The following is a 23,665-nucleotide window of genomic DNA, read 5'->3' as shown; positions in this document are numbered from 1 at the left end:
TTTTAAATGCACCTTAGAACACACATGCATCAACACTACAATGAGCGGGTGGAGGGAGGTTTGGAGTCTTCTCTCACCCCCATTCTCTGCAACCTGCTGGAGCGGGGGGGCTAGGAGGAGGAGTTGGCCGTCCGACTGCGGTCTGGAGTGTGGGGCCTCCCTGCTGCTGCGGAGTCAGGGCGGTCTGCCTCCCCCCACCGCAGGGAAAAGGGTAACACCACCTGGGTCTGGGTGCAGTTCCCCCCTCCAGGGGCAAGGGTACCTAGACCCGGTTTGTAGAGTACGCTTGGGGAGTGTGATCGTGTGTACAGCGTCTCTTTATGTCTGTCTCCACGTTGGTTGAGTGTGGAATAAGTGCATATGAGAGCATGAGGGTGGGAATGGATGTTTGTATATGTGTGTGCCTGTATTTCTGTGTCTATATGTCAGGTTGGGTGTCAGGCGCCACCTCTTTGGGGACATCTTAGGCCCTCCAAGGTTTGGAGGCCTATCTCCCCCTACCACCACTTCCCCTGCCAGTGGCAGACTCCCTCAGACATTGGTGCGTTGGTGGTTCTTTGTGTCCGGGTACACACCGGCTCACTCCTTGGCGGCCGCTTATCGGGGCCTGGAGCCTGGGGCTCGCTCGGGCCACTTCGGAGGTGGGGTGCCCCCGGCCTCTTGGCCTGGGGCTCGGTCACTCAGGCACAACTGGCTGCCGGCGGAGCTCACGGGCGCGTCACTGCAACTCCCCCTGGCTTCTGCTCCGCGGCTGCTGAGTGAGCCCTCATCTGAGACTCTCCTCAGCTCTTTCTGGGACAGTGGCGCGGCTGCCCCTCTGTTGGTCTTCCTTGGTCTCTTGTGTTCTGGGGGACTCTTTCAGATAAGAAATCTAGGACATAAAAGCCAGGGTGGGAGGGATCTCTGCAAACTGACTTAACTCTGCAAGTGTGAAGCTCAACAAAAATCTGACTCTCCAGTCACAGACAAACAAAAAACTCCAGCTGGGAGATAGAAAACGCTGTCTGGGTCTTGCTGGATGTTGCTGGTCAGAGTCCACACATTAGCAGAGTGCTTCTTGGTCCCACTGACCCATGTGGACAGCGACTGTGGAGAACTGTTCTGGAAAACAGAGAAGAGAATTAAAATAACAAAAAGCCAAACAGGATTTCCACAAAGACTCTCTTGGAATCAGCAATCAAAAAAATCACTAGTTCATATTTCAATTAAATATGAACAGGTTCCTTAAATGTACGCAGTTCAGATCTGATTTAATTTAATTTCCTTCACACAGCACATTTGTCCAGGCTGACAGGTAAACATAGAATTAATCTCAGGTAACATGACTCATAGTAGAGATTCAGTAAGAAAGATTGCAGGCTCTAATATTATTACCACACAATCCAAGGACACACCAACAGCTCAGATTTGTAGAACTATTTAAACAAATGTCTTCTGAATATTCAATTCAGGTTCACAGTGGGAGGGTGGGAGGTGTCGTGGAATTTTTTAAATAAAGTCTGCAACACAGAAAGAGCTGTGATCAAGCTATTTATTACTGCGCCAACACACATCAAACATCACAGTTCAGTCATGTCAGCGCTGCCACAGAAGTGGTGCTCCTCCTCCTTTATGCATTCCAAGGAAGAGGGAGGAAGTTACAAACTGATCCTACCACACTTCAACGGATCAATGGTTATGCTGTTTTGTGCCCTTGGCCTTATCAGCACCTGTAAAGGGAGTTGTTTTCTCAAACTGCTGACGCTGAAGTACGTTCATCTAGTTTTAGAAACTTTCACTGAACAGTCTATAACAGTGTCACAACTAAGCATATGCATAAGCACTTAAATACTTTAAATGAGAATAACAGAAAATTTCTATTAAAAAGGCTAGAGCCTGTCCCAGTAGTCATAGGTAGAGCACACCTGGACAGGTCACCAGTCTGTCAGAGGACTAACACAGAGACAGACATCAGAGTAACAAATCTATTTAAAATTAATGTAAGTTTGCTGCAGCTGTATGTATGAACATGTGTTTCTGTGCTCACAATCCACCTCTCAGGAACCTGCAGTTCACTTTTAGTCAACTTTAAACAGACCTCACAAAAGGCTGATGTGGCTGGATCAGTAGTCTGATTTAAGTATGATACCTTTGGCCAGGGATTAATCTGGTGCATCGCTTCACTGCAGTCTTACGTATTTTCCCCACACCTGAATAAAAAATACTGATATATACAAATAACAGCTTCAGCTGATGCAGCCTGACTCAATCCTAAATGTTCAGCACACAGAGACACAGAGGTGCCGTTTAAAGTTTAGTGATAACCTGAGTCACTGATCATTTGCAGTATTACAGAGTCTGGCAGTCTTTGCATGATGTCCACGTCACTGTAAGTTTCTAGCTGACTCTCAGGTGTGCCAGCAGGAAAGAGTAATAATAACCTGCATTCTGAGGTTTGTCATGCAGGATTAAATTTACGGTGGCTTTGTTCACACAGCTAGGATTGTATTTTACACTGACCCTGGGTCAGTATAAGTATCATACAGTTTAAACGAAGCACTGAAACTTGCACATATGTATTATAGATGCACTGAAGCTAATCGAGATATTTGCTGTCAATCTGTGGCTGCGATTAAACACTTTACTGAAAACTTTATTAACTAGTAACTTCATCAGTCATGACAGAAGCTAATATTTCTGTGCTAACATCGTTTAAACAGTAACAGCTTTACTCCAATATAAGCTAACGTTTAAGCTAGCACCATAAAGACGGTAAAACACGTAATAATATCTACAAATGCATCTTAAAGCTGTTATATTAGCACTCTGTGTATTACTAAGATAACCACGTTAACATTACTGACACTCGCTGACTTTTAACAGTCATTCTATAAATGCTGTCCGTTTAAATGGTCTTACCTGTACACACTGCATATCCACCGGATTCCAGCCAGAGTGGATTCTGGAGTCTTCCCACGCTCCTGTTAGTGATCCTCCATCTGGATGGATGAGAACAACCTTCTGAAAAATCCAGCAGGAGATGGCCCATATCTATGGGACTGATTTGTGCTAATAACGCCCATTGTATGGACTGATAACAGCCGAAGCGGGTGAATAAAGTCACCCAGTAGCTAGCTGTGCCATTACCCAGCATACATCACTCCCTCCATAAATGCAATAAACGATACAAAAGTATCGTTCTACCTGTTTTTCAGGTAGTTGTTTATGTAACCCAGTGAGTTTACACGACTCAGTAATGCACTACAACATGTTATTGTTAATTGGGATTTATCATTACTCTGTTAATCACTGAGTTGATCAAAAATAAATCAATAATAAAAGATAAATACTATAAATATAAGAATAAAACCCAAAGAGTATATTTAACACCCCTACTGGTTAGGAAGGAACAAGCCCCGCCTTCCCCTGCTCTGTACCGTCACGTGCTCAGACACAGAGAGAGACGGAGGTGCACGAGACCATCACTGATTTTCACCGCCAAGCTTTTCGCTGGAAAATAACTATTAACTTGATAAATTGAGCAAATATCCATACCGGAGATCTGCATGGACCTTGGAGAAACGGACCTGATTTATTGTGAACATTTCGGACCTTGAAACCATCGCGGTGAGTCAGAAGCTGTTAAGCTAACCTTGAAGCTAAAAAGCTAACAAGAAGTTAACAGGGAATATAATGGCCCGATTTCAATGTTGTAGATCTGCGCGGGAGCGGATGAAGTGGACAAGATCCTCTCTGAGAGTTGAACAAGATCCTCTCTGAGAGTTGAACAAGATCCTCTCTGAGAGTTGAACATTAGAAGTGTGCTGGTGAGTTAAACTGGGACTGGGCGAATCAGGCTAATTGAAAAGCTAACTAGCCTAATGCTCATAGCTGTAGCTGACCACGTTTTCACTGTGGGAGAACACACGGGGTTTCTCACTGAGTTCAGCCATTTTGAGCACTCAGCTTGTGTGCTGATGATGTTCTAGTATTACTTGTTGAATATTAAATGCACTAAAATTAGATGATGGAATAAGTTAATGTTGATCTTAAAGGTCATGAATCTACTTTATTTTGTTACATTTGATGCTCGAGCGGCACTGGATAGATGTCAGTGTGTATTCTTACTGTGCTGATACGTTACCACATACTGTAAAACTACAGCCTGTGGGTTTTTGTATATTCTTTTGGTAATTTTATTCTGTACATTGAGTGTAAATAATATATTGCTTCATTGCTATGCAGTGTAAAGCAATGCTCCTGTAATTCAGTTAAAGGGCAATACTGTAAAAAAATAATCTACCATAGTTTATGGTTTATTTCTGATTTCTGATAGAAATGTGCACCTTGACGATAGAATAAGCTGATTGTGATTTAAAGATTGCATTCATGATTAAGATGCACTGTATAGACTATAGTTAGAAATTAGAATTAATGTTTTGTGCTTGTTTTGTTATAGCACTTACATTATTTACATATGGCCATGTATATCATTAGAGTGTGAACTGAATTAGTAATAGTCCTGTTGTTTACAGGCTAGGTTTTTTTATGGGATCGTGAGACCTGGATCTCTTCCTGACGAGGAAGATGGCGAGCCTTTCCCTTTGAACCGAACCGAACCACAGCCATTCTGAGTTGGCCCAGAAGGGCAGGTTGCTCTTCTCTCACGAACAATTGCAACAGTGCGGTAGGACGAAATCGCACCAATCACAAACTTTTGACCTGTTGGATTTGACTTGACTGAACACTGACTATTAAGCCGGCAAGACTGACATATCTGAGCTCAGATAGGATTCTGACTGTTATTATTATTGCTGTCACTGTATTTTATTTTATGTTTTCATTCCTGTTCATAAAATGCTGTTAAATTGTTGCTAAATAGTTTAATACAATTCATAGCAACTTTACCTGTGGCTCCAGTCATTCTTCTCCACGCAACTCCCTTTATCCCTCCTGCGAATCTAGCTATTGGCCCATTCTCTCCATCTTACTTTAATTTCCCCTACCCTATCCTGTACTTGGCTACATTTACATTATATAATTTATTGTGTTCTGTATACGTCACTACAATGTTATTTGGAAAATGTCTAAATATACCGACAACAGGCACTTCCGCGGCAATCTCTTCAATCGGAGGACCCTTCACGTCAATTCCCGACGCGAGGAGGGTACCCTGCGCGTCCATAAGTGAAGCAGAGGGAGCCTGACCATGCGTCACACGTTTGACGAGTTGGGAGTGAGAACGTGTTGGGATATGAGACAGACCCTGGAGACCCTGGAGGCGGAAGGTCCTGTGTTGTATTACTCCGCTGGATTTATAAGGTCCGTAGCAAAGTGTGACCCGCGCATTTGCTGGCATTGTTTGTTGTGTGTCACCTGGGTAACTGATTCAATATGCATCAATTGCTGACATGGTTAGCCTATGTGGGCAGATCAAAGAAAGAGAAGCAATCTATAACCGGTGGCGCCAGTGTCCGGCAGCCTCGCCTCTGTCAGTGCGCCCCAGGGTGGCTGTGGTTACAATGTAGCTTGCCATCACCAGTGTGCGAATGTGTGTGTGAATGGGTGGATGACTGGATATGTAAAGCGCTTTGGGGTCCTTAGGGACTAGTAAAGCGCTATATAAATACAGGCCATTTACCATTTACCATCGGTTTCTGCGCCACCGCAGACTCACTGCTGATCAGTGTTTATTACAAATGTTCACACCAAGACATACATACTTTTCAAAGAAATTATCCCGTTATTGATCTGGGCTGATTTTTCTTTAGTTTTGCTTTTTGCTGCTGTCCTTCTCACTGCTGATATCAAGAGATATTACCTATAACCCAATCAGGTTGCACAGGTAGCTCCTCCAGGATGGCCCAACCATACAATGGTCTGGAGCAACTGATCACTACATAAACTCGGCTTAAATCAACTGGTTGCCTGCAGGAGCCTCTTAAGGTCAGTATGTATTTCAATAAATGATTTTGTTAAGAAGCTAAGTGGAACCTTTCTAAAAGAGGTTATGATTCCAAAAGGAACATTGCTGTAAAATTTGCTGTAAAGAAAAATCTGCTATACAAATGTGACAATCCCTTTAACGTTAACTAGTAATGACTTCATGAACTTCTTCACAAATAAAATCTTTATCATTAGAGAAAAAATTACCAGTAATCATCCCACAGATGTAATATTATCTACAGCTACTCTTAGTACCATTGATGTTAAGTTAGACTCCATCCATCCATCTTCATCCACTTTATCCGGGGCCGGGTCGCGGGGGCAGCAGCCTAAGCAAAGAGGCCCAGACCTCCCTCTCCCCAGCCACCTCCTCCAGCTTATCCGGGGGAATACCAAGGCGTTCCCAGGCCAGCCGAGAGCTATAATCTCTCCAGCGTGTCCTGGGTCTGCCCCGGGGCCTCCTCCCGGTGGGACATGCCTGGAAAACCTCACCCAGGAGGCGCCCAGGGGGCATCCTTATCAGATGCCCGAACCACCTCAGCTGGCTCCTTTCGATGTGGAGCAGCAGCTGCTCTACTCTGAGCCCTTCCCGGATGGCCGAACTTCTCACCCTATCTCTAAGGGAGAGGCCAGCTACCCTTCGGAGGAAGCTCATTTCTGCCGCTTGTATCCGCGATCTCGTTCTTTCGGTCACTACCCACAGCTCGTGGCCATAGGTGAGGGTAGGGACGTAGATCGACCGGTAAATTGAGAGCTTCGCTTTTACACTCAGCTCCCTCTTCACCACGACGGACCGGTGCAGCGTCCGCATTACTGCAGCTGCAGCCCCAATCCGTCTGTCGATCTCCGGCTCCCTTCTCCCATCACTCGCGAACAAGACCCCGAGATACTTGAACTCCTCCACTTGGGGCAGGAACTCATCCCCGACCCGGAGTGGGTACTCCACCCTTTTCCGGCTGAGAACCATGGCCTCAGATTTGGAGGTGCTGATCCTCATTCCCGCTGCTTCACACTCGGCTGCGAACCGTTCCAGTGCGAGCTGGAGGCCCTCACCCGATGAAGCCAACAGAACCACATCATCTGCAAAAATCAGAGATGAGATTCTGAGGCCACCAAAGCGAAAGCCCTCCGCCACTTGGCTGCGCCTAGAAATCCTGTCCATAAAAATTATGAACAGAACCAGAGACAAAGGGCAGCCCTGGCGGAGCCCATCACCCACCGGGAACGAGTCCGACTTATTGCCGGCAATGTTAGACTCTTTTTCTCTAATTGATCTTTCTGAGTTAACTTCAATAATTACTTCCTCCAAACCATCAACGTGTCTTTTAGACCCCATATTTGAAGAATTTCAGTCAGGTTTCAGAGCTCATCACAGCACAGAAACAGCTTTAGTGAAGGTTACAAATGATCTTCTTATGGCCTCTGACAGTGGACTCATCTCTGTGCTTGTCCTGCTAGACCTTAGCGCAGCATTCGATACTGTTGACTAGGGCTGCTCGATTATGGCAAAAATGATAATCACGATTATTTTCACTGAAATTGAGATCGCGATTATTTGACGATATTTATTTAACCCTTTAAGACCTACTATAGAACCAAGTCAGCCAGAGCTTATATTATTTTTTTACATGTTGTAGTGCCATTTGTGGGAGCATTTCAAGTTGCTAAATAACTGTTATAGCCCATATTTTAATAATATGTATGCATTAAGTCCATAGTAACTACATTAATTGCAAAAAAGTGCAATAAACTACAAAAAAATTGAAAATCATTTTTGTTTTGTTTTTTTACATATATTTCTACTTGGAGAAATTTAAGAGGTTTATCCCTCAAAACTTTAAATACAAAAAAGTTGCAAAAAATAGTTTACAACAACAGGAAATTTATTTTGAGTGTCTCCATAGTTTTATTTTGGAGATACACCAATTTTTATATACACTGCAGGAAAAACAAAAAAAAAACAATCCTATGATGCAAATTTGCAAAGAAAACAGCATGTGCATCAAAATAAACTATTTCCAGCAGTGCAATTCGAGTTCTAAGCATCCCAGAAACTATTCAGTAAAGCCAAACATGACCAGTAGAGGTTTTTAAGGTCTACAAGTAAAAAACTACATTTCCGCGAAAATGACGTCACTTCCGGTTTCGGCCAGGAAATGGCGGACATGCGACAGTTCGCGCTGACGTCTGTTTTACTGTGGGAAGTGTTATGAACAGCTGATCGGATCGGCAAAGCGTGTTTCTGGAATATTATGTTTTTGTTCCTGCAAGCGCTTTTTATGCAATTTTTGCAAAGCTATATGTGGAAGGAAACCGTGACCGAGGACAAGCTGATGGCATAAGATGTAAGTACAACTCCTCCGGTTTCATATGCAAAACAAATTATTGCGCTAGCTTACGCGGTTCAGATTCTACAGGGATTTAAAAATAGTTACACAAAACGGAGCGTGCTGCTCTGACCGGATTTAAAGGGTTAACAATGACTTTAAAAAATAATATAAAATAGTGCGCAACACCACTGAAGTTTTTTTTTTTTTACCTCTCTTTTCAACCAACAGCAGTCACTCTCCTCTCCAAATAACTTCTGCTTAGCTTTCCGAGCTTCCCTCGGGTCCTCTTAATCAGCGGTCTCCAACCTTTTTTGCGCCACGGACCGGTTTATGCCCGACAATATTTTCACGGACCGGCCTTTAAGGTGTCGCGGATAAATGAGGGAGGGGCTAATAATCGGCTCAGTCATTTTTAATGATCGTTGAAAGCCCAGATCGTAATCGTGATTAAAATTCGATTAATTGAGCAGCCCTACTGTTGACCATAATATCCTATTAGAGCGATTAGAACATGCTGTAGGTATTACAGGTACTGCACTGCAGTGGTTTGTATCATATCTATTAGGGCTGGGCGATATGACCCAAAATTCATATCTCGATATTTTTGAGCTGGATGGCGATATAAGATATATATCTCGATATATTTTTTTTAAAGCCATAAAGTAAGAACAAAAAGAGAGTTCTTAGTCAAAGCTGTGTCCCAGATGTCACACAGGCACTTTTATTAACATAGAACAGATGTACATAAAATTTACTCAAAAATAAATTATGAGCATTTATTAAATAATAATGCTCCATAAATAAAAGAAAACAATGTTGTTTTTGTGCATAACAAAAAGCTCACAATTGTGCAGTCAAAATGTAAACTAAAAGATGCTGAGCACAATAACAAAGACAGTTTCACAGCTGCTCTGTTCCCAACTTGTACTGCGTGACTGACAGCCTGGAGTTTGAAATCCGCTTCGCAACCACGTCTCTTAACAGGTGCCATTTATGGTCCTTATACACAGTAGGGTAATATTACGTTGAAGCACAGTACGTATCACTCCGCGAGGCTCAGCCGTAATGCTCCGACAATCCATCAAGCGGTGCAGCTCCGTAGCTTACCAAAGTCGTACTAAAACATTTTTTGACAGATTGCTGAGCGCCGTGTTCCACATAAAATCGGTTCGCAGTCATCAAGCACAACCAGAATTCATACATAAGGCGCGCTGTCAACTTTTGAGAAAATGAAAGGATTTTAGTCCGTGCAGCACCTCTGGGCTGCATGGCGTTAGCGTGGTTAGCTCGTTAGCGTGGTTAGCTAGCTAACATGTTGACGCCATCCAGCCCCACGCACGGGGCGATGCGCAGTAACTCGTTAACGGAGATTTGCCGTGTCCATCTTGTCGCTTCCTGCAGGTGAAGCGATGGGGGAGGAGGGGAGGCCGAGTAACGTTGCGTAAAGACGAAAGTGGACGAAAGAGAGGCAAACTTGCGGCTCCACAAGTATAATTATAACGTAACATAGACTATATCGATATAAAGGATATTGTCACATCTTATATCTCGTATAAAAATATATCGATATTTTTAAAAAACTCGATATATCGTCCAGCTCTAATATCTATCTAATAGACTCCAATTTGTTCATGTAAATGGAGAGTCCTCTTCACACACTGAGGTTAATTATGGAGTTCCACAGGGTTCAGTGCTAGGACCAATTCTGTTTACATTATACATGCTTCCCTTAGGCAGCATCATTAGAAGACATAGCATACATTTTCACTGCTATGCAGATGACACCCAGCTCTATCTGTCCATGAAGCCAGATAACACACACCAATTAGTTAAACTGCAGGAATGTCTTAAAGACATAAAGACCTGGATGGCCGCTAACTTTCTGCTTCTTAATTCAGATAAAACTGAGGTTATTGTACTCGGCCCTGAAAAGCCTAGAAATATGGTATCTAACCAGATTCTTACTCTGGATGGCATTACCTTGGCCTCCAGTAACGCTGTGAGGAACCTTGGAGTCATTTTTGACCAGGACATGTCCTTCAATGCACATATTAAACAAATATGTAAGACTGCGTTCTTCCATTTGCGCAACATCTCTAAAATTAGAAATATCCTGTCTCAGAGTGACGCTGAAAAACTAGTTCATGCATTTATTACTTCCAGGCTGGACTACTGTAATTCATTATTATCAGGATGTCCAAAAAACTCACTGAAAAGCCTTCAGCTAATCCAAAATGCTGCAGCAAGAGTCCTGACAGGGACTAGAAAGAGAGAGCAGATTTCTCCTGTATTGGCTTCCCTTCATTGGCTTCCTGTTAAATCCAGAATTGAATTCAAAATCCTGCTCGTCACATACAAGGTCTTAAATAATCAGGCCCCATCTTATCTTAATGACCTTGTAGTACCATATCACCCTATTAGAGCACTTCGCTCTCGCTCTGCAGGCCTACTTGTTGTTCCTAGAGTATTTAAAAGTAGAATGGGAGGGAGAGCCTTCAGTTTTCAGGCCCCTCTTCTGTGGAACCAGCTTCCAGTTTGGATTCAGGAGACAGACACTATCTCTACTTTCAAGATTAGGCTTAAAACTTTCCTTTTTGCTAAAGCATATAGTTAGGGCTGGACCAGGTGACCCTGAATCCTCCCTTAGTTATGCTGCAATAGACATAGGCTGCCGGGGGATTCCCATGATGCATTGAGTTTTTCCTTTCCAGTCACCTTTCTCGCTCACTATGTATTAACAGACCTCTCTGCATTGAATCAAATCTGTTATTAATCTCTGTCTCTCTTCCACAGCATGTCTTTTATCCTGTCTTCCTTCTCTCACCCCAACCGGTCGCAGCAGATGGCCGCCCCTCCCTGAGCCTGGTTCTGCTGGAGGTTTCTTCCTGTTAAAAGGGAGTTTTTCCTTCCCACTGTTGCCAAAGTGCTTGCTCATAGGGGGTCATATGATTGTTGGGTTTTTCTCTGTATCTATGAAGCGCCTTGAGGCGACTTATGTTGTGATTTGGCGCTATATAAATAAAATTGAAGTGAATTGAATTGAATTGATGAAATCAGAGGATTGAGTTTTGGGTCTAACAGCGGACATTTATGGTTACAGTTATGTCCAATATTTATTGGAAAAAGACACAGTTTTTCAAATTCTGCCTGTGCACACCACAACAGTAAATTTACATCACACTATCAATACAATCAATATGTAATGTAATTGCAGACTTTTTGCTTTTAAATTAGAGACAAAAATATTGTATTAGCTACTTTGGAATAACAGATACTTTTATGCACAGTCCCATTGTCAAGGTCTCAAAGGGGATTAGACAAAATTACAAAATATCAAGACTGTTTCAGCACTTGGATGGAGATCATCTGAAGTCATCATTTGAACTATTAGTGGTTTGCCACTAGCTGCAAACCCTTTATATTTATGTTTGTGAAGGCATCTCTTTATTGCAGACTTTGATAATGATTACCTCCTTGAAAATGTTCTTAACTTTGTTAGATGTTGTGAAGTTGTTGGGGTTTTTTTTAACCAATGAAATGCAATTCTGTTATTGCTTCTGGTATTTCAGGCCTTTTTGTGTTGTTGGCCAGTGCATTCCTTTTTTTTAAAGACTATATCAGATTGTTGATTTGGTCAATCCTAAAGCTTTTCAAGTATCTCCAATAGTTTTTTCTTGTTTTTCAGCCTGATGATGGACTGTTTCACTTATATTGACACCCCGTTGGAACTTGAATTGTGAATTCCAGTGTAAAGCTACTCGATGCACGTTTAACACTTGGAATCAGCTAAACAAACCATTGTCCAATTAATTTGAAGTCTCTGGAAATGGGTGACTGTGTATGAAAATGTGTGTAATTCCTAAACAGTTATTTCAAATCTTTATGAAACCCCTTTGAACTAAAGCTGAAACTCTGCACTTCAATCACGTCTTGATTGTTTGAGGCAAAACTGCAAAAATTTATCTTGTTCAGTGAATTATGGACCTGACTGTATGTTGATCATTGTTTACGGTCAAAATGATTGCCATTTTCATGTGAGAAACTTGTCGTGCAGTGTAGTGCATGTGATAATAAAACATATGAGGTTAAAAAAAATAACTAAACATGAAATATGCTTCAACTCTTAATAGCAAGATACCATTTTAAATTGTTCCTTTTATTCATTAGCAGCGCCTTTTAATTACAGTACTTTGACAGTCATCAATACAGTGAACACCTTTGGTTAGTAACCTTTATATATTTACTTTTCAGATTACTTCTCTATAACATTATATATATATATAGATATATTTGTATATGATACAAAAATAAATAACTTAATTTTTAATTGAAATATTCTGCTCAAAACTTTACACATTTGGTTCAACTTAACATTCTTTAGGCTAACTATAAAGTATCCTTATAAAATCTTGGACGGCTACATTGGATTTATTATGTACACAAGCACAGTGTGAGTCCCAGTATAAGGAGTACAGAACAGTATGAAGAGGATTTTATAAAAGGATACTTTGTTTTTTGAGCAGATGTATTGGCACATGGTACTGGTACAACAGACACAAGAATTTATGAAGACAACACAAGGAGAAGATTGCTGTTTTCTGGTCTTCCGAAAATCATTAGATAGCAGCATGCAATTTGCAGGTTGACACTGTGAGACAATCAGCCGTTTGGCATAACTCCCAGCCTGCTTTTGCTTTGTCAAACTGACTGACGGCAAAGATGATGCAGAGATGTGATAATACGAATGAACCTCCAGTGTTTGCATCTCTCGTTTCCCTTTTTTTCAATATTTCCCACTAACCTTACTCTAAGACCTGTTGGTCAGCAATAAATAAACTTCTTTCTTTGGCTGATTCATGTCAGGTTTACCCATTCGTCTGGCACGAACTCTCAGCTACATGTATCCTGTAGTAGCCACATTTCAATTCCTGGAAAAAGCATCTTCTACAACAATAAATATCTACATGACATTTTGTATCACAGTTTGTACAGTGTATATTTTAAAATTGACTTACTAATACATTATTGCAGCACAGAAAAACACATTTAATATCACATCACCACTATTACCACAGGCACTGACAGTTTTCTATGATTTACTAATTTTGCTCAGCGGCTGTGCCTCTCCGTGTGGTAGCGTCTGAGTTTGGGCCTCCACGCTACTCTGGTCTGTTGTCTTCACCAGAACCTGTGGGACTGTTTGCTTGTTTTTAGTCAAATCAGATGGTCTCTGGGGGGATTTTTCCTCCCACTTTGTTTCGGTCTGTGTGTGTGCCTTCTGTGTCTGGCCCTTTCTTTCCTCTGTGGCAGCGCAGTCAGCGTTGCATTTATTGCACAGATCCCTTATGTCCCGAAGTCCCTGCGCCAAGCACTTTACAAATTCTGCTGAACATGTCTGTTGGCTCTCATGGAAACTGGACACGGAGAAGATAATATGGTCTGACTGAGGGTTGTAGCACGCGCCGTATCCGTTTGGAACCACGGGTCCATAGCAGCAGAACATTTCAACAGTAGTGGGAACCTGAGGGAAGAGTAAATGCTTCAGTCCTAAACTACTAGAAGCTTTACTGGTGTGATGAAATACTGCTCTAGGAAAGGTTTAGGTAGGTAGTGAGACTGATTTGTGTTATTATGTTTTTCCTCATTCATTACAAGGAAACCCTAAACTGTAGTTTTCGTTCAAACAACCAGTTACCATTTTTGTGTTACAATATAGAAATTTTATAAAGAATAAACAAGAAGGGCATAACCATTATAGTAACTGCAGTGTTACGATGTATTAATACAGATCAAAGGTCAGGGTAGATGGCTGTCCCACTTTCTTTTAGTTTCTTCCTGTTGAAAGGGAGTTTTTCCTTCCCACTGTCACCAAGTGCATGCTCACAGAGGATCATGTCATGGTATATATATATATTTTTATATTACAGTATGAAGTGCCTTGAGGTGGCTGTTGTTGTGAATTGGCACCGTATAAATATAATTGAATTGAACTGAATTTTAAAATATGAATCATTTTATTCCAAAATTACATGCACATACCTGACTTGTAGAGAGAATGAACTGATTACTGATAAGATAAGCTTCGTCTTTGAACATTTCGAGCTTCCCCATCTTCATTTCATGTGCAATTTCACGCAGCCCTAGTAGGTGATTGTCTATTGCCATCCCTGTAATAGCCTGAAAAATAGAAAGTATGTTACTGCATTTATTTAATGTGAGTCTCTGTCATAGAAATCTGGAAGAAGAGAATAGTTACCAGACGTGTATAACGGGTCTGTGCAGTTATTGCTCCTTTCAACAGTTCCATCATTTCTGTGTCCTGGAGAAGTAAACAACTGACAGTCAGTGCTTAGTCTTTAAGGTCATTAATTTACAGTAAGTAGATTTTCATGCTTGAATACATCAAGACAAAATCCAATAGAAAACAGAATAGCATTACTGAACACCCCCCCCCCCCCCCCCCCCCAAAAAAAAACAACAAAAAACCTCAAACTGATTAAGCCACTCAAAATTAATTTAAACCTGTAGCAGCTTTTATTTGAGTCACAGTATGACTTTAGTTTCTGCATAAAAACAACCTACACTTGTGCTGTTTTTCCTTTCAGTCATTGCTTTGACAAAGGCAAAGGCTTCAGGTGTTGCTGAGCGAATGTTGTCTACTCTGCCTTGCTGAAAACGACGTAGAGAAGCACTCTCATAGGTGGACACCGGTCTGCCATGACACCTGCAGTCATGTACAGGGAGAACAAAATGTAGGTAAGTTTAATCAGTTCTGTAAGATGACTATTTTTTTTTTTTTTTTTTTTTACCTGTAGAAGCCTAACTGAAGAGCAAGCTGGATGTAGGCATCTGGACTCATCTTCTGCTTCTTGATAAACCCTTTCCCGTAATCATGGAACTTGTGGACATTTATATCCAGATTCTTTACCATTCTGACAAAATAAGAATACATTTTATTGAAATCATGTGCTTCTCATATTAATTAATCTCTTCAAATGACAAGGAACTAAAGAAAACCACACCTCTGGAGTTTATCAGCAGCAGATGTGATGAGCTTGTGAATTTCAGGAGTGCATTTCCAGCGGAGTCTGCGTGGCGCGGGCAGCTCGCTCACACTTGCAGCTCTGACCAGCTTTGATGGACTCCCAATCCTTATGAGTAGAAATAAATGGAGCAATTATTTATAATAGTCTTATTTTAAAACATGTAACTCATATATACTGCACACTTCCAAAATCAGATGTGTGTCATTTCTCACATGCATTTGAGGAGATACTCTGTGCACTGCACAAGGACAATTCCTTCAAATGCAGAGTGTTCACACACGACTCCACAGCAGCCATCAGCTCCTACAATAAACTGTTACAGAAAGGTTGTTTTCAGGGGTTGTTTTCTTGAGTTGGACTGAAATGTTTAATAATATAAATTTTTGATTGCTGCACCTCTGCACTGTTTGCTCCAAATACATGTTCTTACATCCATACATTACCCCCTAAAGTGAAAAAATCCTGAGTAAACTAAATTATTTTGCCATTTTGTGAGATGACGGCTTTAAATCCAGTGGAACGTCCACTTTTAGTTTGCATTTCCTTAATTGGCCATGGAACTGGTTAGTTATATCCTTTAATGCGTTGAGAAATCAACATGAATTTGTTCATTTAATTTTCCTCATTAAGAAGGCAAAAAAACTTCCTCATTAAGATTTGACAGTGTTTCTATTAGATAATGGCAGATGGCTTTGATCATGAGTTGAGGCTGTGGTTTGGGGCCTCAGTGGGGACTGGTGGTGGTTGCTGGGCTGACAGAGAACTGAAAGGGGCGTGCGTAGAGGTGTGGTCCTGTTCCTGAAATTCAAATAAATTATCTCCAAAAATATTGTTCACTTTGGACATCAGGGCCCTATTTCAGGAAGCCGGTTTAGAAAACTCAGAGTGAAAAATGATACTCAGGGTTGAGTAACCCCGAACTGTCCAACTCGGAATATTCGGTTTCAGAAAGGCTGATAACAATTAGTTCAGTCAACGCGGAGTTGCTTTAACCCCAAGTTAAACGCGCGCACGAGGATACATAAAGCCCTGATTAGTGGAGCACAGATTAAGCGAGTCACCATGGAGACGGAGGGAAAGAAGGCGCGGTCAATGTATCTTACAGCGCTTGAGGCCGAAATTCTGATGGCAGCATATGCCGATAACATGCAAATTTTGTGGAAAAAAAGTAACACAGCCTCAGCTGCAAAAGAAAGGGAGCATGCATGGCAAAACATAGCCGACAGAGTCAATGCGTGAGTGTTAATTTAAACATTGATCTAGAGATTTCCACCCATTTAACACGTTATTTTATTATATTTCATTTTTTATTTTATACATTTGATTTTGTGATGTGATGTGAGCGCAGGTGCAACCCAACAGGCCCCAAACGTTCCTGGCAGCAAGTAAAAATTAAATATAAAAATATAGTCCAAACAGGTAAGGTGTAATTGTATTATGAGCCATAGTGCTTGGTCTGTTTGTCCGATGTAAATCGATTGCAGTTAGAGGCTACATTAATTTTCTTTCTGTAAGCACTTATTGAAATTATCTGAGCACATTACAAGTACATATTTGCTTACTCTGTATGCTCATATGCGACCCGTTATAGCCAACAGAAAAAAAGCGGAGGCCCGAAAAACAGGTGGGGGTCCTCCACCACCACCACTCACAGAGGCTGAGCAGTTGGCTCCCACATTTGTGATAATGTTGGCAGCATCACATATGATCTTCACAGTGCAGAGAACACAATTAGCATCCATTACTATAATGAAATAATTTGTTAGTTTGAAATGCTACAGGGAACTATGTACCTGTACATTAATGCTGTGGAAAGACTTCCTGTTCACATAGTCTCCTTCATTTACTGAAGGAGCAATGATTGGAATGTGAGTGCCATCTATACAGCCAATCATGCCTGGGAACCGTGAGAATAAATGTAAAATTTAAGTAGTAGTTCAAGTATCACCACATCATGAATTAAGTTTCATTCATCCTGATACCTGCAATTTTGTGGCATCCCTCTTTGATAAATCTTGTGGGTCTATGACCGGGGAACACCACAAACGAGTGCAGGAGACGTTTCAGTGCAACTGTAACATTCCTGACTGCCCGACAGACGGTAGCCTTGGAAACGTGCTCAGCGTCACCAATATTATACAGAAAGCTCCCGTTTGCAAAAAACCGAAGTGCAATACAAATAATATGTACAGAACTGAGAGGATGTCCGCGATGTGTCACATGAGCAATATTAGGCCTGAGGATGTTATTCAAATAAATTATAGATTGTGCTGAAAAACGGTAACGTCCACACAGAAAATCATCAGGAAATGATAAAATGTCCAAACGCGCTCTAATCACTCTCTCCCGGCGGAGAGCTCTGCGGAGAATTTGGGCTTCAACATCTACTGGCTCTTCAAGGAAGGAGCACGCCATGTCTGACACTTCCTACAGTCAGGTTTCCGACAAAGAGGCGGAGAAAGTCAGGGTTAGTTGAAGTAAACCTGCTAGGGGGCAGGTTAGCTTCACGGAGTGTGTCGTCATAGTGACTCACTCAGAATTAATCTAAACTCGCTTTGTGAAACCGAAAACCCAGAGTTTTCGTTAACTCAGGGTATACTTACTCAGAGTTTGCACTAAACCGGCTTCCTGAAATAGGGCCCAGATATCTTATCGTATCTTATCTTTCAGTATCATTACATGGGTTTTGTTATTTTAGACAGTTCCCACGTTTTCTTCAGAGTTTTCTTTCCCTTAATAACAAATATCACTCAGAATTTTGGTCTCCACACAGAATGTACAAAAAGTTAATAAAACAAACATTAATTTAACCTTTTTTGTTGATAAATGTGTTCACTTACCTGCATTGGCTTATCATACCAGCGGTTGCCTCCATTCTTTGTCAATCCACCTCCATGCAGCATCAACATGGCTCGTTTGGTGTCACTAAGTTCAGGTCCACTTGCGTCGTCCAGACAGACGAGACACAGACAACGCTCAATCATGTCCAGCGAGTCCCTGTTGGTAGACTCTACAGGAAAACAAAAGTCCATCTGAGAGGCACCTCATATAAAAGAGAGTTTTTATTGGCAGTCCACATAAAATCCCTTTTGAAATGTACCTCTCATTAGTACACTACGAGACTCAGCCCACTCTGTCCGTCCATCTGAAGTGAGAAGCCCTATAGGAGGGAGCTGCTCTTCTTCGTTGTCAGCCATCTTGACAATCTTCTCCAGCTGAGTCAGCAAATCTCTTTGATTCAGTTGCCGGAAGTTGATCATCACATCCAGCACAAAGAACTGGACAAAGGGTTCAGATTAGCCACAAAGTTTTAGGAATCTTTGGTACTGACTAACTTTCCTAATCATGTGGACATATGCATTGTTTCAGAATTTCCTGACATTGTGAAATAACATCTAAGTGATTCTTTTAGCAGCATTGAGCCCCAAACTTAGCCAGAGCCACAAAGAACAAGAAGAACAAGGAGTACCTGCACAGATGGTATGACTCCCACAGAAGCAGTTTAAAGCCACAGAAAAACTGTGCAAGTGTAACAAATAGTGGGTCACATGATATAAGGGCGATGTGGCGCAAAGAGTTGGGTGTTTGTTTTGTAACCGGAAGGTTGCCGGTTCGACAGTCTCGGTCGTTGTGTCCTTGGGCAAGACACTTCACCTACCGCCTACTGGTGATGGCCAGAGGGGCCGATGGCGTGATATGGCAGCCTCGCTTCTGTCAGTCTGCCCCAGGGCAGCTGTGGCTACAACTGTATCTTGCCTCCACCAGTGAATGAATAGTGGAATTGTAAAGCGCTTTGAGGGCCCCGAAAAGCGCTATATAAATGCAATCCATTATTATTATAAAATCGTTTTTCTTTCTTTCTTTCTTTCTTTCTTTCTTTCTTTCTTTCTTTCTTTCTTTCTTTCTTTCTTTCTTTCTTTCTTTCTTTCTTTCTTTCTTTCTTTCTTTCTTTCTTTCTTTCTTTCCTAATTGCTGTTTGAATTAGCTCAACTGATAATAAAGTCTTAGTTTATTTACACTCTTTATTAAATCTAGTTGGATGTGATGATCTTAATTCAAGTAAACATCAAGTTTCCATCACAGACAGCCAATTTAGAACAACCAAACCTAACAAATCTGTTTGTGGGCTGTGGGAGGAAATCTGCACAGACATGAGGAGAACAGGCAGACTTCACACAGAAAAGCCCGACCTAGTTACATCAAAAGGAATTTCTTCTTACTACAGTAGGTTCAAACTAGTAACAGTCTTACTGTGAGGTGACAATGCTAACCACTGCACCACTGTGTCACCCCTATTGTGAAGTGATCTGTTCTGTTTTCATTAGCATTCCAACATAAAGAACAAAATTGTGTGTGGAGTGAAGCTGTGGAACAGACTAAATAAAGATATGAAGCAATGTCCGAGCATGGCACAGTTTAAAAAGCGGTTTAAGGATATGGTTTTTACAGGGTACAGGGAAGAGGTAAAGATTGGATAGGGTGTTCTTGTCCAATATTTTCATGTGTGTGTGGGTGCACGGGTATGTTGGTATGGGTGTATATATATATCTGTAGGTTGTGTATCCTTTGAGGTGTTACTGGGGTTATTGAAAATGTGTATATACATATGTATGGATAGATAGAAACATATATATATATATATATATATATATATATATATATATATATATATATATATATATATATATATAAGAATAATAATAAAAAAAATACACATGACATATAATGTAATTGCAAGGAGGTATTTCTGTAGTCTATTGATTACTAGATAGTGGAAAAGGGGTGGGATTAAATAAGCTTATGCTTCTTCCTGCTCCTTTTTGAACATGAAAGTTATTTGTAGTTGTGGTTGCTCGTTTTCCTTTTGTTTTGCTTTGTTCATTTGTCTCTTTTAATTCTATGTTGTTGTACTTTTTCAACATGTTCAAAATAAAGATTCAATCTATCAATCAAATTGTAATGCATATCTATGAGAAATCTGGAATGTGCTGTGTTACATGCTAACCAATCTCTCGTTGGATGAAGACCATGTAATATGGTGGAGAACTAAGAAATGGCTCTTGCCCTGGGACTGTTTTCTCCAAGTCTGACCTGGTTTTTGCACGCCACGATGATATGTTCAGGTTCTGGCATCACGCTACTCTCCTGTGCTACGAGAGTGTCCCTCTCAGGTCCTGGCAGACGGTAGGAGGTGAAGAGACGATAATACTGCTCCATACACAGACGCGTTCCTGCCAGCTGGCCCCGGGCATAGTCCACAGGCAGGTCACGGCTACACGCAGACATACACAACATTTTCAGGCTTTTTCTCTACACAAGAACTGAAAGTGAAGAATATTCTTTTATGACAATTTGAATTAAATGTTAACTCACTCATCAAGGTGAGTCTTGTACTCCAAAGCTCCAGATATTAAGTGTGCAGCAAATCTAGAAAGAATATCTTTGCTCAGTTTTAATGCTTCACAAAACACACACATTGTACTTGGTCACTCTTTTGCCACCACACTTTTTTTTCTTGATTAATTGTGTAGCTTCATTACACCTAACAACATAAATGCTTCATGTAAATCATGTGGTTAAGGAACCGGTAACAGATCAATACCATGTTAACCAAACCACAGTTTTCCGACCTCGAGGCATTCTGAGTAATGACCCTTTCTGAAAGTGTCCATCCAAGAGGGAAGTGTTCAAATTTGTATAATCAATGAAATCTGGTAGAAAAGCAATTCTCACAGTTCACTATTATTTGTCAGTCTTTGTGCTGGAATAACCAAAATCACCTACAACTTGTAACACGAGCAATTAGATATTTTTTTTCTTTCAGAGACTGTTTCTACACCAGTGAAGAAAGGATTCTGTCTACTAGTGGATTGCAGAGGCTTCGTCTGTCCCGTTGTATCAAATGATGAGATTTTTTTTGTGGTTCACTCGTCTCAGGTGTGCATACCTTAAAGAGTCAATAGGAGCCATGAAGTTCTGCTGTGGGAAGACCATTGCAGGACTTGAGTTGACAGGTAGAGCAAGTCTGTTGTTCAGGTACATATCATTCAGCCAGTAGTCATAAACCTATGGTGGAAAAACAAAAAGCAAAAAGCAAACAGGATTGTAGGTAAAAAAAAAAAAAAAAAAAAAAAAAGGGACTGGACCATTAAAAGCAGATAAAACAGCATCATGCTTCACAATCTTTCTAAAAGGTTTATCGACATCAGTAATGTCTTCAAGATTTGGTTTAAAACTTTAACATTTTTAAACGTATAAGCATCCAAAACACAGTTTTGTTTCTTAAATACATATATTTCATTTATTAATTAACGTCTTTTTTATTTACCCAGTTTGCCACGTTTTCGCTCCTCTCCGTGAGTTTGCTCTGTAGTAGCTCCCCCACTCCTCCAGGGGCTCCAAACTGCATCACTATGTTTTGCGTCTTGTTGAACTGTTCTTCTGTGAGCAGGTGCTTCATGCACCTCAGGTATCTGTCCAGTGTGTCTTTCAGGTTGGGCACCGGCAGCTTTGGCAGAGCCTGGAGAACATGGCGGGATGAAAAGCTTTCACTTCTCATCACCAGTTTTCCTTTTTCCAAATTCTTGACTAAACATGACGTAAGTCTCCCCATGCAAGGATTGCGCATGCTATTAAGCAAATATTTAAGGAATCGATGAGATTCCAATTAAATTCCAATTAAATTGCCCATGAATTCCAGCGTAATCCTTTGAAAGCCACTTTTATGTCCTGAAATGTTGTTAGACCTTATTTGATTTTGCAACCTTTAATCGTAAAATGTAAATTTATCTGTTGTAGAATTGAGAAAAACATATACGGTGTGCTTATAAGGCAGATGGAAGATGTAATTACATCTCGGCCCCCTGAATCTTCGGAGGCGTCTCGGTCGAAAACTGGCATGTTGGCGGCGTAGACGGGCAATCAAGCAGGTGGAGTCACAAGAGGAACTCTCTGTCCACAAACAAAATCTACAGTCATTATTTAAAGTCGACACTTATTAATATAAATGTCAGTCACAGTGACAATCGGAAACCAACACACTCACACTCAGAAAAATAAAGGTGCCAACTGGAACCAAAAGTGGTTCTTTAGACTGATGCCATAGAAGAACCTTTTTTGGTGCCACAAAGAACCTTTCAAACAATGGTTCTTTAAAGAACCATTTCTTTCAGTGGAAAGTGGAAATGTTTTACCTTTTCCAACAGTCCCAGAATCCAGATCTTCAAAGACCAGCAAGTGCTCAAGACTGTTATCTGCTTCGCTGTCACCGGTCGTGAGAAAGTGTTTTTCCCTTAGAAAGTTCAAGGCACACCGCTCGCGCGATCTGCCTGCGCATGCACATCCCAACGACTGACCCCCTCCATCCGCTCCCGGGAGGTTGCCATAGTACAACGTGTTCTAACGTCTCTCTCTCTCCCTGTCATTCGGCTCAAAAACATTTTTAATAAATTGCTCAGTGATGAACAAGTACTCAGATCATTTACCCAAGCAGTGTGCTTTGCCAAAACTAAGTAAGTGTGTTGATAAGTGTGTTCATTAGGCTTTGGCCCCCACCCCTGCCACCAGTATATTTTTAAGCAAGTATTTCTAGCTTTATTTGAATATTCAGTTTCCTACCATCTGCTCTTAAAGGGTAATCACCAGGTAACCCGCCCTCCACCTTCGCACACACATGCACACAAACAAAACACACAGTATAATTCACACCCTCATTATAGTGAATAAATATTTATGCCATTTTACACCATCAAACTTAGATAGCTAAGGATGAAGAACCTTTTTTTCTTTAAAGAACCATTTGTAATAGCTGAAGAACCAGCTACAAAATAAAAAGGTTCTTTGACGTATGATGGCTCTTTAAAGAACCATGAAGACATCTGAAGAACAATTTAAGAACCATCAGTTTTCATCTGCAGATGAAAAATATTATGATGCACGCAGAAAGTTGATGAAAAATACAAGATCAGACTGTTTCTGTCTGCCAGAAATATACAAATGCGCACTTTCTTCAAGATTATAACATTGAGAAAATTGCCTTACAAAACTGCACATTTGATGAAAACATGTTCCCAGTACTAAGGCGAAACTAACAAGAACAACAAAAAATAGAGTGCAACTGAATTTTTTACTCACCAGCGAGGGAAAAAACACCCTCTCTTCCTGGAGCTCAAGAAGGTAGTTTTAGTTGGTCCATCTTTACTTGAATCCGTTTATAACAGAATTTCTTTAAAATGTCACTGCTTCGATCCTTCATTTTAAGCATCTTTCAATCCCCTACATGGCATGAGCACAACTCCCTGGCTGGCTCAGGAGAGATGCTAAAAGAGGTACCTCAGCCTCCTGACAGCCAGGCTCCTCCCAGAC

The 23,665-nt window shown here is 41.1% G+C and overlaps 2 protein-coding genes and 1 long non-coding RNA gene across 4 annotated transcripts; 1 reads left to right on the top strand and 2 right to left on the bottom strand.

Annotated features, from left to right (window-relative positions):
- Positions 1–896: 896 nt before the first annotated feature.
- LOC146655595 (uncharacterized) lies at positions 897–5,338 on the bottom strand. The gene is made up of 3 exons (XM_085428957.1): positions 5,077–5,338; positions 2,899–2,978; positions 897–1,101 (listed from the first exon to the last, which is right to left on the bottom strand). Exons 1-3 carry the CDS (start codon positions 5,336–5,338, stop codon positions 937–939), a joined length of 507 nt encoding a protein of 168 aa, XP_085285083.1. The 3' UTR covers positions 897–936.
- LOC146655596 (uncharacterized) lies at positions 3,211–5,010 on the top strand. The gene is made up of 3 exons (XR_014914293.1): positions 3,211–3,606; positions 3,696–3,806; positions 4,515–5,010. It is a non-coding gene; the product is annotated as an uncharacterized LOC146655596 (long non-coding RNA).
- Positions 5,339–12,414: 7,076 nt separating the features above from the next.
- chata (choline O-acetyltransferase a) lies at positions 12,415–23,593 on the bottom strand. 2 transcript variants are annotated; one of them, XM_085428372.1, is made up of 15 exons: positions 22,495–23,593; positions 22,154–22,252; positions 21,630–21,821; positions 21,249–21,367; positions 20,675–20,728; positions 20,393–20,573; positions 18,402–18,579; positions 18,142–18,311; positions 15,514–15,614; positions 15,278–15,406; positions 15,065–15,187; positions 14,838–14,979; positions 14,512–14,574; positions 14,295–14,432; positions 12,415–13,776 (listed from the first exon to the last, which is right to left on the bottom strand). In XM_085428372.1, exons 2-15 carry the CDS (start codon positions 22,199–22,201, stop codon positions 13,345–13,347), a joined length of 2,070 nt encoding a protein of 689 aa, XP_085284498.1. In that variant the 5' UTR covers positions 22,202–22,252; positions 22,495–23,593; the 3' UTR covers positions 12,415–13,344. The 2 variants fall into 2 exon arrangements, with proteins under 2 accessions (XP_085284498.1, XP_085284496.1); XM_085428370.1 differs by having other exon boundaries at positions 23,435–23,593.
- Between the last annotated feature and the right edge of the window lie 72 nt (positions 23,594–23,665).

The sequence above is a fragment of the Rhamphochromis longiceps genome, linkage group LG13 (genome assembly GCF_057381845.1).
Source record: "Rhamphochromis longiceps isolate RC_006_pf linkage group LG13, R_longiceps_female_GT1.1, whole genome shotgun sequence".
NCBI classification, from domain to species: domain Eukaryota; kingdom Metazoa; phylum Chordata; class Actinopteri; order Cichliformes; family Cichlidae; genus Rhamphochromis; species Rhamphochromis longiceps.
The sequence above is the reverse complement of the archived record's forward strand: the minus strand, read 5'-3'. Positions and strand labels throughout refer to the sequence as shown.

Bases quoted from the DNA above. Each gene is read 5' to 3' on its own strand.
- chata (XM_085428372.1), bottom strand. From the start codon at position 22,201: ATGCCAGTTTTCGACCGAGACGCCTCCGAAGATTCAGGGGGCCGAGAT. The intron at 21,368-21,629 runs GTAAATAAAAAA...TTTCCACCATAG, and splicing joins GCGAAAACGTGGCAAACTGG to GTTTATGACTACTGGCTGAA. The intron at 14,433-14,511 runs GTAACTATTCTC...TCTATTTTTCAG, and splicing joins AGACCCGTTATACACGTCTG to GCTATTACAGGGATGGCAAT.
- LOC146655595 (XM_085428957.1), bottom strand. From the start codon at position 5,338: ATGCCAGCAAATGCGCGGGTCACACTTTGCTACGGACCTTATAAATCC. The intron at 2,979-5,076 runs GTATATTTAGAC...TCATCCATCCAG, and splicing joins CGCGGAAGTGCCTGTTGTCG to ATGGAGGATCACTAACAGGA. The intron at 1,102-2,898 runs GTAAGACCATTT...TCTGTTTTCCAG, and splicing joins TGGATATGCAGTGTGTACAG to AACAGTTCTCCACAGTCGCT.